Source organism: Alnus glutinosa, chromosome 3 (assembly GCF_958979055.1).
Source record: "Alnus glutinosa chromosome 3, dhAlnGlut1.1, whole genome shotgun sequence".
In the NCBI taxonomy this organism is placed as follows: Eukaryota; Viridiplantae; Streptophyta; class Magnoliopsida; order Fagales; family Betulaceae; genus Alnus; species Alnus glutinosa.
The window spans coordinates 9,629,595-9,648,610 of NC_084888.1; the positions used below are offsets into that span (position 1 = coordinate 9,629,595).

General features: G+C 37.1%; 1 protein-coding gene across 3 annotated transcripts; it reads right to left on the reverse strand.

The window, feature by feature from the left end:
• Nucleotides 1-4,936: 4,936 nt before the first annotated feature.
• Nucleotides 4,937-11,022, reverse strand: LOC133864531 (RNA polymerase sigma factor sigB). Of its 3 annotated transcripts, none has more exons than XM_062300899.1 (8): nucleotides 10,716-11,022; nucleotides 8,122-8,312; nucleotides 7,364-7,526; nucleotides 6,921-7,279; nucleotides 6,341-6,571; nucleotides 6,061-6,201; nucleotides 5,695-5,895; nucleotides 4,937-5,437 (listed from the first exon to the last, which is right to left on the reverse strand). In XM_062300899.1, exons 1-8 carry the CDS (start codon nucleotides 10,819-10,821, stop codon nucleotides 5,156-5,158), a joined length of 1,674 nt encoding a protein of 557 aa, XP_062156883.1. In that variant the 5' UTR covers nucleotides 10,822-11,022; the 3' UTR covers nucleotides 4,937-5,155. The 3 variants fall into 3 exon arrangements, with proteins under 3 accessions (XP_062156883.1, XP_062156882.1, XP_062156881.1); XM_062300898.1 differs by having other exon boundaries at nucleotides 6,921-7,282; XM_062300897.1 differs by having other exon boundaries at nucleotides 6,921-7,526; nucleotides 10,716-10,865; nucleotides 10,935-11,014.
• Nucleotides 11,023-19,016: the final 7,994 nt, after the last annotated feature.

The window sequence follows — 19,016 nt, forward strand, 5'->3', positions numbered from 1 at the left end:
GCTTTCTGTACTTTTCTCATGCCCTTTTTATATATATATATTTTTATTTTTTTATTTTTTTAGGAGTGTGGAGGGGTTGTATTTTGATTAATTTCAGTAAGTTTTCCCCCCTTATCCTGCCTATTTATTTTCGAGAAACATTTTTATATAAAAATGAAAAAAAAATTGTAATATTTGTGAGGGTTTAGTGATCGATAAATAATTATTGTACAACTTTCGTGTAATTTTTGTACAATTCTAACAATTTTTTTATAATCAACTATTTAATTTGTTTTTCTACATGTGAGTCGCCCTAAATGAGTAACGTTTCCTGCACAGCAATTGTACACACTTTGTTCAACAAAGTTGATGTGGAAATGATTTTCGCAACAATTGTACATAATTTTTTTTTTCACTTTCACAAAAAAAAATGAAAATTATTTCCATATCAGTTTTGTTATACAAAGTGTATACAATTGTTGTGCAAGAAACATTACTCGCCATAAATATCCAGTGATTGATCTTAAAAAAAAAGTTGTTAGAGTTGTACAAAAGTTGTGCAAAAAACATTACTCTTAGTGATTGGTAAATGATATTGAGAAATGATCCCTACACTCATTTCTCACAACAGCCCCACAACAAGCTGATGTGACTGGTAATATTTTATTATTTTTTTACAAAAAGAAATGAAAACAAAACAAAAAAATAATAAAATATTACAAGCCACATCAGCTTGTTGTAAGGTTGTTGTGAGAATTGAGTGTAGGGATCATTTCTTAATGATATTTGTATACGGTGAGTGATCCTTGCACTCTTTGTGTACAACAATGGCACAACACCAAGGCACATTGGGGTGGGGCCCATACATTGGGTCCCACCCCAATGTGCCTTAGTGTTGTGCCATTGTTGTGCACAAATAGTGCAAGGATCACTCACCGTGTACAAATATCATTGTTGTGCATTGTGAGTGTTTTGATCATTTCTCTTTGTACACACATTTTTATACACACACTCACATTTTGTGTGGGACCCATGCATATGAATTGGGTCTCACACCAAATGTGAATGTGTGTACAAATAACACATCTCTTAGTAATTTATTCGAGACATGTTACATGTTCATCTTTTGTACATCTCTTTTTTAAATCAACCATTGGATTTGTATGACCCAACTGTGAGTTCTTATGGATCCTACAGATCTAATAGTTAATTTAGAAAAGATATGTACAAGAATTATTTCTCGATTTATTCACCATGATGAACATTTTGCATAAAATGAGAAATGATTGTTGTATAACTTCAACAACTTTTTTTCAAATTAACAATTTGATCTATTTTTCTACATGTGGGTCCTACATATCTAATAGTTGATTTTAAAAAATGTTGTTAAAGTTATATAAAATTTATATAGAAGTTGTAAAAGTATCATATATCTATGAGAAATTATTTTCATAAGTTTGAATTACTTGAAAATGAAAAATCTATCCTGACCATTACAATTTACAAATCGTAGCTCTTTATTGTACAAATGACGAATAACTCTGTTAAAAAATTTTTATTTTTTATTTTTTATTTTATCTTCACAAAATAAAAATATTAACAGACAACACATACAATACTTTTTGAAATACAGATACAGTTTATACATTTATGTTACATTAAAATACTTTTTCAAATAAAATTAAAAAAAAAAAAAAAAAAAAAAAACTCTCCAAAACGTATTACCAAATAGAGCTAAATTCTAGCTCCTTGTGGCGATAAATACTGAATGTTAAGAATGATTTGGAGAAATCTATAAATTAGCCTAGATGGGGTTGAATAATTCTGTTCAGCCAATATCACAAATTAAAAATTAAATGACAATTCTGTTTACTGCACAAGAAAAATTAATCATAATATATATATTCAAGTTCAATTATAAACAGTAAGAAAAGAATATACTTACCCCTCAAAATAACATACATTTTACAAAAACACCTTTAAACTGCTATTTGTGTCACTTGACTCTATCAAACTATTTGTTCGTTGCAATTTAATCTTAGGAGAAAATACAATTAACCCCCTCAAAATTTGACCACTTTTTCAATCTTGTTTCTAATGTTTAAAAATTTACAATGTGCCGCAACGAAGTTTTCAAATTTGTCAATGTGGCCAATCTGTTAGTGATTTCCGACTGCTCTGACGAAAATGAACTCACATGCTTCGCACGTGATTTTTTCCATGCAAGCTTCTCAATTTTACCCTCAGTTATTTTCATTTTCATTGTTTTGGGCTTGTGGGTAAATGGGTTTGATTCGCAATAGAATATGGAAAACGGATGATGGAGGAGGTGGCGGCGGCAGTTTGGTATGGCGAGCTGGTTCAGCTGGAGACTAAACCGATTCGTCTAATACGTTTATTTGTTTTGATCTGTTTCTTCTTTCGCTTTCTCTAATTGTACAGCGAATCCCAGGCCATAGCTAGCTCTTTCTTGAAATTGCTCTTTCTATGCTCGCTCTTCACGTACTTCTGCTCCGTACAAACTCTCGTTGGCAATGGTCGCAATATCAGCGGAGGTAACAAACAAGACCTTTGTTAGGGCACATTGCAAATTTTTAAACATTGGATGCAAGATTGAAAAAGTGGTCAAACTTTGAGGGGGTTAATTGTATTTTTCCCTTAATCTCTCTATTAGATATTGTGTTAGGAATAATGTCCTAAACTTCAATGCACTTGTAAGACATTTAAATTTATATTGGATAAAGTTATTATTCACTCATTTATTTAATTGAGCATATGGCATGCATATGGCATATAACCTTTTACATGCTTATCTTAATTGATTATTTATTATGTGCATGTAAATGGTTCGTGAGCTGTATTGAATATGGTTTATGGTGTGAGTGATGAGATTGTCACACAGAATATCATAAACCATAAACCTTGCAAATTCATAATCTTATGTTTGTAGTCAATAATGGAGCTGGGCATTTCATTTGCGAAGACTGTTATACATCAATCATGATAATCTATCTTGATCGAGTGAAGTGGTGACTTTCAAATTGATGTGTTGGTGCAGAAGCATACTGATGCAATGCATTGAACGAACTACAAGAGTTGTCATCCATTTAAAACACTATCAAAAAGGAAAGATTGTTACTCCTAAACTTCTTATGTTATTTATTCTAAATCCTTATAGGATTGTGAACTCAAATATTAAGTAGATATTATTTTGATATATTTAAAAGTGAGGCCTTTACTGCAGTCAAAATTCTCGGTGCGTTAGGTGATCACATGTAGTATTGCAGGAACACCTTTCTCAAGAATGATCTAGTCCTTTTATTTAAAGAATTAAAAATTTCTCATTGAGGTAGATTTAATAGAGTACTTATTCTCAATTTTATGGCCATTGCATTTTTGTAAGAGTTACTAAAATATTTATATACATAGTGAGATAAGATTTCACATGTACAAAAATAATTATGCAATTAATTTGGGTATTCAAGGATAAAGATGTAAAGAATTAAAATGACAATATCATTGACTTTAATTTTACTACGAAACATTTCATTGAGGAATTAAAATTCAATATTAAAAATTGTGTTAGGAATTAATTACATTAATAAAAAAATATAAAGTAGTACAATTACAATTGTTCGTGGAATCAATTATAATTAAATAGTAATTTGTGACGGTTATGAGATGACAATGGTTACATGCCTTTTTGAAGCCAATTTTATATATTTAGTAATTGGTAAGAAGACTTGAAGGGCTTATAATCCCTGAAAGCTGGCCATGATTTTCCATTGGATTAGCAATAAGAAAATGTTGCACAATAGTCAAGGAATGGTCATACAACCAAGTTGGTGCTCATACCCTTATAGTTTATTTTAAAATAGTATTATTATTCCTATGTTCTTTATAAAGTTTGATATTGATTTTTGGATTTTTATTTTTTACTGCACAATCTTGTTTTTGCACATAATCTCAACATATTGGTGTTAAGATGGACAGAAATTTACATACATGACATATATGTGCAAAAATTTGGCTTAAAATACCCAAAATTTCTTAAAATTATTAAAAGTATAAAAACATATAACAAAAATGTAACGCTTAAAAAAAAAAAAAAAAAAGAAAGAAAGAAAGATAATATAGGTGAACCATCACTTCAACCTCATACTTTTGAAGGCAATGTCACAAATATCAATTTGGAAATCCCACCCACTCTTAAATTTCGCTCCTACCCTCTCAGTTTCGTTTTGTTTTTTTTCTTTTGTTTGTAGGTATTTTTTTTTTACCAAATCAACAATTTTGACCTCTTCACTATGCATTCGTCCATCTACCTCCGTATTGTGCCGTTCATCTCCCCACTAGCCACTATTACTGTTTTCTGGTTGTGTTTTTATTTTGAATAAGAATTTTATTCTCTTTATATCTGCCCTTATGGGCGATCTATGGGATGAAGGTTAGTCAGGTGTGAGGAGTTATCTTTTACGGCCGGTTTAAATAAATTTTTTTAGAACATTGGACTACCATTGTCTTAAATCTAGTCTGCTCGGAGCAGATCTGTTCTTTAACTATTTTTGTACATGGGTCAGCGAAAGATGTAAATCATAAATAGCATTTTATTGTAAAAATTTTGTTTATATTTATGACTGTATAACCTAATAGCATGTGGCTATGATTTTACAGAGGTTTATACGTTGTGATGTAAGAATTTTATACTCGTGATCTTTGATTAATGAAATCTTCAGATATTTTGTTCAAAAAATAAAAAATAAAAAAAAATTGAAAAAATATATTTAAAGTAGAGAATGAATTAGATAATCCGTTGAAATTTGTATTAAAAATGTAATAATTAAAATAGCCACTACTACTAGAGATGCTCTAAGACTTTGAGCAAAGATTTTGAAACTTCTGTTGTAAGTGTCAACAACTACTTTGCATTTGCTACATCAAAGAAAGAGGAAAAAAATGCTTAATTTCAAAATGAGGCTTACAGCAAAAATGCTTTAGTTTCTATACAGAACAACTCTCTTCTGAATCCTGAAATGAGGCTTACATTTCCGTCCTGCAAAATGAAAAAAGAAAAGAAAAGAAGAAGCAAGTTATAAACATAGATAAATGCAAGACAAGCCTTTTTGGGCCTCAAGTAAGCTAGCTCCGGTCTTCTGCAATCTTTCTGTGTATAGACTTATGAAAGCACATATTGCTGCAAATGTTTGGTTCTCTTTTTGTTCTTCAGTTTACGGAATGCACATGACTCGATTTGCCTAATTCTCTCTCTACTAACACCCATCGACTCCCCTATCTCTTGCAATGTCTTCATCCTTCCATCCTCCATTCCAAACCTCCATCTGATGACCTGCTTCTCTCTCGGATTGAGACTGTCTAGTACACTCTCCAGGTCCTGCTTCATGAATTGCTTCGTCAGCAGATCTTCTGCTGTTTCTGCATCGGGATCTGAAATTACTTCCTGGTAAAAAAAGGCACTTGAAACCCATCAGCAAAATCTAATAGCAATTTTTCAGGCAAGAAAATATGTGAACTGCAATAAGGTGACAAAATTTATATGAATTTTTCTTTTTCTTTTTCTTTTTTTAAGAGGAGATTCGAACTAGTGACTTCTGTTTCATGAGGCGAGATCCCTAGTCGATTGAGCTATCCCTTGGGTTTAAATTTGAAAGAAAGATTACAGCCCCAATGGTGAAGTGGTAGAGAAATAAGACGGACCGAAGGTTTAAGATTCTGGTTGATGCCAATCTTCTGCTCCAAAGATCTAGGAGCTTTTGGAGTCAGTAATACAGCTGTAAGCCTCTTCATTGACAGCCCTGTTGCCTCAGCAACTTCTTTATCATTAGGATGTCTTCCATTTTCACTATAGAATTGTTTTCTAGCCTCCTTCACTCTGTAGGTTGCCTCCACCATGTGAAACTGTTTATCCAAAAATATTAAAAAAAAAAAGAATGCAAAAAAGCTACGCATATAAGTATAAAGATAACATTATAAGTTAGTAAAAGTAAGAAGCATGTGAAAATCCTCAATGGATTTCATGCTTGATATAAGAGGATATAAATTGAATACAAAAGGGAAACTCACGGGTAAGCGAATTGTCCTGGACTGATCGGACAGAGATTTCCGAACTGCCTGTTTAATCCACCAGTGAGCATAGGTTGAGAACTTAAAACCCTTTGAAGCATCAAACTTCTCTGCACCTCTTACAAGACCTCGACATCCTTCCTGCAAGTCAATGAGGATAAATATTAGAAACCTCAAAGCTACTGGACTGTAAAACATTCATATTTTTCCCTATATGAGGATTTTTACATTAGGTTAAAAGGTCAATTCCTTTGGTTGCTTGCAGAAAAAAGATAAATACCTGAACAAGATCTTCGAGATTCATCCCAGCCCCCTGATAATTTTTTGCAATTGATATAACAAGCCGTACGTTGCTTTTAATCATTTTGTCTTTGCAAAGAATACCGTAGTTTAAGCGCTTCCTCAGGGTCATCTGATCAACTCCTGCAGCTGCAGCCCATTGCACAAAGGTGGGCTTACCACCAAATCGCTCAGTGAGTTCCTCATGGAGCTTTTCCAGTTTCAACAGGTCCTGAATTATATTGGTGATAGCAGAGACACCAGAATAGAATCAGAAATCAGAGAAAATGGGGCAGGAAATAATATCTAAAATCATGCCAAAAATCCCAACAATATTTTTCCCTTGGTTGCTTTTAAATTTCTCATACTAAAGAGGAAATGGAAACTCAATTGGTATGTTTTGTAGTCTACTTCTAGTTGTCTGAAATTGCCAACACTATATTTTCAACAAAAATTGTAAGCCTGCACTCTTCAGATCGCTCCACATGACCATCTTTCTAGTATTATCATCTGAACTGATATTAACCAAGATAAGGGTAAATTATATCAAAGTAATTCCAAAACTCATGAGTGAATCACACCTGTATTCCTTCAGACAACTCCAATTCTTCAGTGGAAGTAAGAAGCCTAGAAGTGCTGGTAGTTGCTCTCAAGTAACGCAGCGGATCAGAGTAGTCTACATCTTGTAAGGAAGCACGCTTTTTCCGGCTGGTAGAACCAGGTTTCACAGACACAACATTGGCAGCAGCCTTCACTGCTGCTTTGGCTCTTTTGGCTTTTCGTTCTATTTGGCGCCTTGATCTTACAGCTACACTCTTGGGAAGTTGTTCTTGCAGAAGTTCAAGCTCCTTATCTGTTGGCTCCACATCATCAGACTCCTTTGTGGCACGTTGCATCAAATGGTCTTCCAACAGTCCTGCTTCAGCTCCCATGGGATCTCCTACTATACCAGCTCGATCAGTTTTCATGTGCTGAACCCAGTTGAAAAGTAAAGTATCAGGTTCGGAAGAAATTGGTGACGTACTATCTGCTTTTGCAGAGTGGTTATTTTTAGCCAGCAGGGCTGCATCCTTTGCAAACTTGACAGCCGCTTTGGCAAGAGTAACAGCTTCAGCAGCAGCTGCAGCTATTACAGCCTCTTCACTTGTAATAAGTGTTTCTGTTGCTAATGTTGCTTCAAATTTTGCCTGAAGATAAACAGCAAAGCTAATTGAATTTTAACCTTAAAAATATCCAGCACATCAAAGAGGTAGTACCAAGCAAAAAAAAAAAAATGTGGCGACTATTTCAAAAAGATTGCTTAACAAATAGACCATTAGATGATAGCAACAAATTTTAGATATAGCAAGGGGAGGATGCTAGTCAACGGGTAGCCATAAATTTTATCATAATGGTATGAGAATCTAACCAGCATACCAATGAATTGAATTTAGAATAGTAATTATTTGTAAGTTAATTGACAACTCAACCGATTGTTGGGAACAGTCTATTTCTCTAAAATCATGCAGATAGGCTATTGGCTCCAAATACTAGCACAATATGCCTGAAAAATGCTCAACTTGGTCCCAGCTAAGACCAAATGCACTGCTAAGAAAAAAAGAGAGAAAAGAAAAATATAGAAATTGCAACCAATGTCTGCACGCCAAGTAATTCCAGAAAAGAGGTAACTTCTGCAACTTTATTATCCTAAAAAAGAACAATTAAACAAAAATACGAAGTTCAAACCTAATACAAAAATCTTAATCTTTCATTAGTAAATACACCAAATATAACAATTCTGACCACTGTGGGTGGACCAATTGCCCCCATATACGTCCACGGTCTGTTTGCAGTGAATGAGTCAGAATTAGTTTCTAAAGAAGGTAATCTCAGCTTCTCCATATTAAGCACTGTAGTAGTTCCTGTTGATGTTGAAGGTGATGTAGCGGATAAAACGCATTGCACTCCGAAACAAACAGGCTCTCTAGTTTTTGCTGCACATTCCAACCAATTGATCATAACCAAAATAATGCCACTAAGATTTAAGACACTATACGCCAGCTAAAAACATAACAAACCAATAAAACTTTGCTGAATTCAGTTCAATAAGTATGATCCTATGTATGTGAACAGCTTTGAGAAATTTTATGCTGATAAATGTTAAATGCAACTCAGCAAGCTATGTTGAAGTGCCTTGAAGGAAAATCATCTAACAGAAAGTTATGTGACACAGAGGCTATATTCCAAGTCAATATGTTTAAGAACAAATAAATTGGTCACTGAAAATCAATAAACAAGGTCCTGGAGACATTTACATATCCCTTGTTCCCAGCTGAAAATGAAAGCAGTGTGTAATCAAGGTCTGAACCCAGATCAACCACTTAGATAAACCAGGAAATGAAGAGACAGGAATAAACCTAACTATCTTTTTTGATAAGTAGGAATAAACCTAACTATCTAAAAGTACATGGCCCATGAAGTTAGATATTAGGCCAAAAATGAGCTATAGAAGGAACTTTACTGACATCCCATTACCTAAGATAGAGCCCTTGATAATTAGAAGCATAAGCCTTCAGAGAGGCGTAGCAAGACATAATATACTTAATAACTAGTTTGGGAATGCACCTTTCTTTTCAGTCATTGATAAAGAGCATTTGATTGTAAGAAGAAACAAGATTGCTGGCAGATAGATGGTTGTCCAAAGCGAGAGCATAGATTGCCAAAACTAGACATAATAAGGTGATTGCCTAAGCAACTGCAGACTGGCCTCAAGATGCTATTTTTTCTGGATGCTCACTAATATCAGTAGAGTGACAGATCAATTGTTTTCAAAGCATAATAAAATAGCATATACTGATTAAGTTTTGTATAACAATTTATCGTACTATATCTAGTCATCTTACCTATATGTTTATAGAATATACCTAATTATCACACTCTCCAATATGCATTAGCTCAATAGTATCTTTGTCCACTTTACTTAGGTATAGCTCTGTACAACTTACTAAATATATCTCCAGTTATAGAAATAACAAAACATTCAGATGCACAGGCTATGACAAGAAGTTCTATTGAAAAAAAAAACAAAAAGGAATAAAAAGGCAGAACAAAGGATAAGGCTTTAAGGTGCAAGATTCAAATCAGGAACTTGTAGATCAAAATGGGGAATGAGAAGCGAATAACCATTCTAAGTCCCTTTATGGCTCAATCGAGGAATACCACGATTTGAACCTCAGGCACAGACTCTAAAAATGCTTTCGCCTTTCATTGTCAAAAACGAAACTATAAGAAAATTACGATTCTTTTTTTCTGAGCAAGAGAAAATTATGATTCAAAGATTATTGGATGACACTAAAATGTATGATATGAATTCTTTCAGAACTATGCACCAAAACATTGTACTCAATGGAATTGAACTTGTAAAAACTTTTGATTGTACTTAAAAGGCTTAATACATGATACTTATACATTCAAATAAGATCTCTGAATGACTACCTAAGTCCACAAAAGCAAATTACGTCTGTCCGGAGGACCAAGGCACTTTGGCAATACCTTGCTTTGAATAATATTGAAAGTGGACAATGTATTTTTTTTTTTTCCATGCATAAAAAACAACCCAAAATATCAAATGCCCTTTACCTAAAGAAATTATGACCAAAATATTATTGGATTACACTTAATTTTGTTTGACATGAACTGGATAAGAAATACGCATCCATAAAAGTTGTACTAAAATAGTTTCGTACTTGTAAACACATTTGGTTCTAATACAATTTTTTTTTAAGGGGAATCCCTCCAAGGCAAGGCCACTTCGTGTGCTCATCCCTACGGGCAGACCCCAGACCCGTGCAAAGAGGCCCCTCCACATGAATTCTGGCTTCGCCGGCGGGCGTAACCTTAAGGAATTATTTGAACCCAAAAGGATTCGAACCTTAGATCTGATGGGGATGCCATAAAGACCAAAGCCCTTACCACTTGAGCCAACCCATTGGGGTTGTAATACAATTTTTTTTTACAAATAAACTTAATGTACAAGGTAATTATTCACAGATTCCCACAAGATTTCCCAATGAGTACCTAATGCCACAACAGCAAAATATAAACGCCCTGAGGACCAATTCAGCTGGAAGTCGACTTTTGTCATTACGTGAAACAATTACGAAATGCCCATAAACAAAATAACCAACTTAAGCAAAGAAAGAACAGCATCAGCTGAACTACCTAAAAAACAACTTGTTGGATTCTCCACACATTGAGATACAATCCACATTAGTTGCTAATTCATGAATACAAAGCGTAAGAATGCAGAATTGGACAAAATGAAAAATTAACATCCAAAGAACCAAAAAAAAAAAAAAAAACAGGATACCCATTTGAGTTCTGACAGAGTAACTTACATGTGTGCGTATGGGGGTGGATGGTAGTGACAGTGTGGTGGTGAGTTCTGAATTGAATGGAGAAGGTATCGGGTTGGCACTTAAACTGTGGAAGCAAACACGACATCCTACTCCACTCCTCGTACTATTTTGTCAGTTGTTGTTCGTTTTCTGTTCAATGTTTAAGATTGTTAGAAGTGTCTCTCTACATAGATAGACGAGAGAGAGAGAGAGAGTTACAGCATTGGTGGCAGGAAGAGAAGAGAGGAGGAGAGGTGTGTTCCCAATTGCTGTTTTGGCGATAAAAAAATGGATAAGGGGGAGGGAGAAAGAGGGGCTGACGGCCTGCCTCACGGAAATATTTCGATTTCTGTACTTCCAATTAAGCTGGGCCTTGGCTTTGAAACTGAAAAGCCCATGCAAATCCTCTTCTTCTTCTTTTTCTTTTTTTCCTTCTTAAACCTCTTACCGTCCGTTTGGATTTGCAATATTAAAAAATGCAATTTAAAAATAACGATTTTTAAAATATGCAATTTGAAAATGAAATTTTTAAAAATGCAATTAAGCATTTGACAAAATCGCAGTTTGGCATTTAAAATCTCATGTTAGTCTTTAAAATTTTGCGTTTTCATAAAAACACCAAATTACTTGCAATTAAAAAAAGTAGTTTTTTGTGTTTTCAAATTCCAATTTTTTAAAAATACAATTCCTAAACGGTTTATTTTATGCGATTTGGTTTAAAATTGCAGTTTTTTTTTACAAAATCGCAATCCCAAACGCACCATTAGTATAAGCAGGATTCAATCTTAAGTTCCTTGTTCAAATTCATATATTGAATAATCCCTAATCATTTGTAAAAATAAATATATTAAAAAAGAACAACCAAATCAAAACTCGATCAAGTTTTTGTTAAAAAAAAAAAAAATCAATCGGAAGCTTTCATTATAAATATTAAAAAAGAGTGTGTCGCTTGACTAGCATACTATCAAATAATACCATTAAGAATTTCGTCCATCCAAACTTTCTCAATAATATGTTGCGTTACTACTTTAGCTAAATTATGAGATGCAACATTTGCTTCCCTTTTAACCAATTTGCCAACTTTGCATGCTTAGATGACAAAACTTTTTCTCCCAGCAAACTATGATTTCTATTGAGTCTCCTTTCCGGTGACCAGAGTAAGGAGTGATTACGGGCCCTTTGCTTCTATCCTTCTCTCTGAACCAGGCAAAGAAGATGACAGAATGTAATGAGAATTTTCTTGGGGGTTTGCCTTTGACGGAAGGAGAACTAAGAGATCTCCGGATTGCGGATGAGTCTACTCAAGAACTCCAAGTCAAGGGATCCCGATGTCTTGTGGGAAGATTGGGAGCACCAAAGAAGTTAAATAAGGAGGCGTTCAAAGCCATTCTTATGCGTATTTGGAGACCAGCTGGCAGGGTGGTTTTCAAAGAAATATAGGAAAATCTATGGCTGTTTGAGTTCTCTGAAGAGGGTGATAAACAGAAGGTGATGGCAGGACGACCTTGGCCGTATGACCGCACTCTTCTAATCCTCAATGAGTTTGATGGACAGATCTCCCCCTCGCAGATGAATTTCTCTTTTTCACCCATATGGATCTAGGTACACGACATGCCGCTAGGCTGTATGAATAGGGCAGTGGGAAACCAAATTGGGAGCTCTATAGGCAGGGTGGAGGACATTGCAGTGGCAGAAGAAGATGTGGGTTGGGGTCGCTACCTTCGAATCAGGGTGGCGATCAATCTATATTAGCCCCTAGAGCGGGGGAGGTCGTTGATCATCTCAGGGAACACACGCTGGGTCTCGTTCAAATACGAGATGCTACCAGTTTTTTGCTTCCGTTGTGGTTGAATCATCCATGGGCCTAAAGGCTGTTCAGAGGTCAATACTAGGCAACCGAATCATGACTGGGGGTTGGAAGACTGGGGGTCGGAAGGTTGGGGTCACCGGCTGAGAGCTGATGACCAGTCAAAGCACCTGGGGTTCTCTGAGGGACAGCGGTTTAAACGTTCTCCTTCCTCGGAGCTCTTTACCTCCGGCCAGGATTCAGAACCGGTTGACAAAATGCCAGAAAAGGAAATTCAACAGCTAACGGGAGAGATGCAGGCAAATCCCGGAAAGCACTCACCTTCCATTTTGAAACGTCAATCTCCCCCTTGGTTGCATGTTCCTACGCAAGCTCAGCTTGGAAAGTCAGAGGAAAAAAAAGAAGTTTCCTAGTAAAAGGATTCCGAAGGATCCGTCCAATATCCCAAGAATTTTGCCGCTCATTCCCAGCCATAATGTGGGGGGCACATCTTCAGCTTCTGCTGGGGTGTCTCAAAAAGGAAGGAAATGAGGGAATAAAGATGGTAATACAGGGAAAGTAACGGCTCTCTTAGAGAAGAAAAATGGGTGTGGTTCGAATTCTGGGACCATGCAGGTAGTGGGCCACGTGGGAGATCGGAGGAAGCCCACGAGTGACAAAGGATTTGTGAGAACTTCCTATCGGCCCAAGGAGTCTAAGGCTGACTCATCCATTAACTGGCCACAGATCGCCCCCAATACACGTGGTAACTTGACTAGTGGCCCAGTACAGGAAAGTCAAGACTCTAGGGGGCACGTGGAAAGCTCCACCCATTCGGGATTTGTCCAGAAACTCCCCCCCCCCCCCCCCAAAGAGTCACACCAGCCCAAGAAGTCCAAGGCTGACTCATATATTAACTGTCCACAGATCGCCCCCAATACACGTGGTAACTTGACTAGTGGCCCAGTGCAGGAAAGTCAAGACTCTAGGGGGCACGTGGAAAGCTCCACCATTCGAGATTTGTCCATAAACTCTCCCCCCCAAAGAGTCACACCAATACAGGAAAAGAAAGGAGAGGGAATTCTCAGGCGTCAACAAAGTGGATATTCACTCGATGAGTCCAATGGATAACGAGTTCGTGGTTGGAAGAGAATGGCCAGAGGGTTAGTGGATTCTCAGCCTGAGAGGCTAACAGTCCTACTGTTGGCAACTATGGAAGTGATTGCCCCGGTGATGGAGGGACCTCAAAACTCAACTGTAGATTTTGAGCTAACAAAAGATTCACGGTTGAAAGGCTCGAGCTTCCCGTTGCAGGAGGTTAGTATTTGCTATTCAACCCCACAGGAGTCTCAATTTTTTGCCTCGGCTGAGGGGCATGAATCGAATTCTTCTGGTGGTGTTAATGATTTGGCGGTGGTTGCAAGGCAACACCGCCGCTCATTATGAGTCTCTTGAGTTGGGCTCGGGCACCCTCGAACAGTTCGGGAACTTCAGTGTTGGGTGAAGGACAAGAAGCCCCCTAGTGTTTCTCATGGAAACAAAATTGAGAAACAATAGGATGTAGGTTATTCAGAACAAACTAAAATTTAGTGGTATGCTCACGGTTGAGCCGGTTGGGAAGAGTGGGGGTCTTGCTCTTTTATGGAGAGATCCTGCAGTGGTTGACATTATTAACTTCTCTGTAACTCTGTAAGGCATATTTGTGCTAGAGTCTCGCTAACAAGTTCGGAGGAACCATGGAAGTTTACCGGTTTTCATGGGAATCCAGACTGTGGTGTACGAGCAGACTCCTGGACAATCCTTCGTCATCTCCAAACTTATTCCCCCCAGGACTGGCTTTGCTTGGGGGACTACAATGAGATTCTAGATTTATCAGAGAAGAATGGGGGCTAATCCAAAGTGCAGCTCAAATGGGTTATTTTCACTTTGCTTTGGTGGATTGTAGGTTGGGAGACCTCGGCTTTAAAGGGTCCAAATTCACTTGGTGTAATAAAAGGGAATCGGAGGCATTTATAAAAGAAAGACTAGACCGGGCTCTAGCAAATCCTGGGTGGTGTAGTAGGTTCCCTAAGGTGGATGTTCAAGTTCTGCTAGTGTGTACATCCGATCACAAACCATTATGGGTTCACTTGACTATCCCATCTGGGGCTGGTCAGAGAAGAGCTTCGTTCAAATTTGAGGCTTGCTAGAACAAGGAGGCTGAATGTGTAGATGTTGTTAGAGAAGCTTGGCATGCAAGGGGGCCAGGTAGTGTCATGAACATAACTTCATCCATTGAAGAGTTATATCATTGCAGACAATCTCTTACTGAATGAAGTTCGCATAAATTTGGAGATATGCCTAGAAGGCTAAAATCTATGACAAAGAAGCTTGACCAAATGCAAAGGGATGAACACCCAGGAAACTTGGAGGCCATCTTTTAGTTGCAAAAGGAGGTGGATCACCTTTTGGAGGTGGAAGATATCAAATGGTAGCAAAGAGCAAAACGAAATTGGTTCAAGCAGGGGGATAGGAACACAAGTTTCTTCCATGCTTGGGCCACACATCATCGGAAGATAAACCACATTGCTATGATAAGGGATGAAAGAGGTCATCAATGGACATTACCTGTAGACATTGGGGGAGTCTTTTCACAATATTTCAAGAATTTGTTCACTTCTCCAGGGGTGCAGGAGATTGAAGGGGTTCTGGAGGCTGTTCCACCTAGAGTGACACCAGAAATGAATGAAGCGCTCTTGAGGCCTTTTCAGTTCGAGGAGATCAAGATGGCGTTGTTCCAAATGCAGCCACTAATAGCACCTGGTTCGGATGGATTTGGAGTTAGTTATTTTTCAGCATCACTAGGACTCGGTGGGCGGAGATGTTTGTGGGGCGGTGCTCAATTTCCTGAATGATGGTATTTTCAACCCCTCCTTAAACTTCACTTACTTAGCTTTGATCCCAAAAAAATATAATGCTGTTTTGGTGAGCGATTTCAGGCCCATAAGCCTATGTAATGTATTGTATAAAATCATTGCAAAGGCCATTGTCATCAGGCTCAAACTAGTGTTAGATGAAATCATCTCCCCTTTCTAGAGTGCTTTTGTGCCAGGGAGATTGATAACGGATAACATCTTGGTGGCATACGAGAATCTTCACACAATAAGCTCACGCATGAAAGGTAAAAAGGGGTATATGGCCATTAAGCTAGATATGTCAAAAGCTTATGATCGGGTTGAATGGACCTTCTTGGAAGACATTATGATTTGGTTGGGCTTTGCTGTTCAATGGGTGCAGCTTGTCATGAGATGTGTCAGCTCGGTCTCTTACGTGGTCCTTCTCAACGGGAACCCGCTGGAAGTTTTTACTCCTACAAGAGGTCTAAGGCAAGGAAACCCTCTCTCCCCGTATCTTTTCCTACTATGTGCGGAGGGGTTAAGTTCCTTGATCCAAAGAGCCTGCCTTGAGGGAAAAATTTTTGGGGTTCCAATTTCAGCTTGGGGTGTTCAGTTAAGTTATCTCTTCTTCGCAGAAGATAGGGTTTTATTTTGCCAGGCGAATTTTAATGAGTGGGGTGCTGTGTTAAACCTCCTAAAGAGGTATGAGTTGGCATTAGGGTAGCAATTGAATAGTGAGAAAACTTCGATCTATTACAACAGGAACACGAGTAGAGCTCTTAAAGAGTTTATCCAGGACTTAGTTGGAATCCTTGTAGCAACCTCCTATGAGAAGTATCTTCGCCTCTCGGCTATGGTGGGCCATTCTAAGACAAGAACTTTTGCTGAAATTGTCTCGAGGGTTCGCAAGAAGTTAGAAGATTGGAAAGATAAATTCTTCTCGCAGGCAGGTAGAGAGGTCTTGCTCAAGGCTGTGGTACAAGCCATTTCGGCATATTGTATGAGTGTTTTCCAGCTCCCTAAATCCCTATGTTTGCAGATTCACACCCTAATGAACCGGTTTTGGTGGGGTCATAACTCTGCTACTAAAGGAGTGCATTGGATGAGCTGGACGCGTTGCTCCCTAAACAGAGAGGAGGGCTCGGGTTATGGGATTTGGAGGTCTTCAACTTAGCTTTCCATGCCAAACAAGGCTGGAGGTTGATCCAACAACCAAATTCCTTGCTGGCCAAGGTCCTAAGCTGGGTGCTAATCCCTCATTTACATAACGAAGCATGCTTAAAGCTAGACCGTTGCTAGAGCAAGGGCTGATGTGGAGAATCGGTAATGGTGAGCAGGTGAGGATTTGGGGTGATAAATAGATTCCTTCATCCTCTGACCATCGCATACATTCCTCGGCTCAAAATCTACCCTGAGGAGCTTCGGTTGCTGCTCTGATGGATCCAGCAACGGGCTGGTGGAACTATGAGTTAATCAATGCTACTTTTACTCCTATGGACACATCAAAGATATGTAGTGTGGTGCCAAGTCCTTTGAGTCAAGAAGACAAGCTGATTTGGACGGGGTCAAAGAAAGGATGTTTTACGGTCCGAAGTGCTTATTATCTTGAAATGAAGAGGAGGAACCATGACACAGGCGAGTCATCTAACTCTGGTGAAAACCAGAGTCGCTGGAAGATTGTGTGGGATTGGAAGTGGCCACCTGTTCTGAAAAATTTCCTTTGAAAGCTGGGCAGCAACATCCTAACGACAAGGGAGAATCTGTTCTGGAAAGGTATTCTCTCTGATCCTTTCTGCCCCTTCTGCCTTGTGAATTTAGAATCAACTTTCCATGCTTTGTGGAGCTATCCTGCTTCTGTTACAATTTGGCAAGAATGTGGGCACAAGTTGCAAAAAATGGTGATTGAGGAATGTGACGGGTTTCATCTCATTAAGTTACTAAAGGAAAGACTGGACAATGAGGGTTTTATGGAAGCTATGTTAGTCTTGCGCTTGTTGTGGTTGCGTAGAAACGAGTACATCTTCAAAGGGAGATTCCAACCACCGAGCCAAATCATTATGACGATTAAGAACATGGTTGCAGAGTATGAAAAAACCCCTCAAGAGGAACCTATTGGTCCAGAAGCAGTGGCAAATATTCCCCTTAATTGGCGGGCTCCAAGGGTGGGTTGGCTGAAAGCAAATTGGGATGCAACCTTCAATAATACTTCAAGGAAACGGGTATTGGGGTAGTGGTGCGAAACGAGTTAGGAGGGGTAGTTGCAGCATTGGCTAAAGCCATTCCTTTTGTAGAAGACCCCACAACAGCCGAAGCCATTGCTGCTTGGCATGCGGTCAACTTGTGTGGGGATAGAGGCTTTCATTAGGTAGTGTTGGAGGGGTACTCTCATATTGTAGTTTTTGCCCTCAACCAGACCTCGCCAAGTTGGAGTTTCTATGGACAGTTGCTAGAAGACACAAAAAGTAAAGTCCCAAAGCATGCATCGGGTGGAATTTACATATGCTGGCAGAGCTGTTAATTTTGCAGCACGTAATTTAGTAAAATCTGCTATTTCGTATTTTTTAGATGAATTGTGAATGGAGCAATGTTCTTCCTACATCCAATCTATTGTACTTGCTGAGCAAGTTTCATCTTCCTGATTAATGAGGATCATTCTTTCTTCCAAAAAAAAAAAAAAAAAAAAATTTTTTTTTTGCCAACTTTGCATAAAATTCAAAACATACCTTTATAACTTCAATGAATTGTCGAAAAATGCTCCAGTTTCTTCCACTTGAATTCAAAGCATTATCTATATGTACTGCATCACTTTCAAGCATTATTTTATGCAACCTCAAATCTCGACTAAATTTTGTAGCATTTAATGTCGCCAATGTCTCAGCAAATATATATATATATATATATATATATATATATATTGTTTTTGTTATTTATTTATTTTTTTGTTTTTAAAATAAAAACTAAACTTTTTTACCATTATATTTGAAATTGGGAGAAGGTATTGAGAGAGTCAAATCATTATTCATGAAAAAAAAAAAGAGTGAAAAATACATATAACCCTGTCAAATTACTACACCACTGTCAATGTTCATTTCAAACTACCAATTGTGTCAATCTCTTCCTCTAAACTACAAAAAAAAAAAACTAAAAAATTATTAAAAAATATAAAAGAACAAAAAGTTATACAAATAAAAAACTAAAAACAAACAATAAAAACTAAAAAAAAAATTAAAAATTAAATAAAAAATAAAACCCCCTTTTTTTTTTTTTATAAAAAATTTTCAGTTATTTTTTTTTTCGTTTTTTTTTTAAATTTTAAATTTTAATTTTTTAATTTTTTGTGTTTTTTCTATTTTTAATTTTTGCTTTCTTTAATTTTTTTTTTTAATTTGTTGTTTAAAAAGATATATTTTTTAGTTTTTTTTTTTTTTTTTTTTTTTAAAATTTATAAAGACATTTTTGTCTTATTGAAAAAAATTTGAGATTTGATTCTTGCACTACACCATCACAATAACTACACAACAATCCCTCACATGAGGGTGGGCCTCAGTGTGTAGATTTCACCCTCATGTGAGGGGTTGTGTAATTGTTGTATTGGTGTTGTAAATCTAACATTTTTTTTAGGGAGAAACATTGACAATT

Excerpts from the sequence above, each read along its gene's own strand:
- LOC133864531 (XM_062300897.1), bottom strand. The coding sequence starts at position 10,821 with ATGTCGTGTTTGCTTCCACAGTTTAAGTGCCAACCCGATACCTTCTCC. Across the intron at positions 8,313-10,715 it reads CCACCCCCATACGCACACAT|CAAAAACTAGAGAGCCTGTT; the intron begins GTAAGTTACTCT and ends TGGAATGTGCAG. Across the intron at positions 5,896-6,060 it reads CCAGGACAATTCGCTTACCC|TTTCACATGGTGGAGGCAAC; the intron begins GTGAGTTTCCCT and ends TTGGATAAACAG.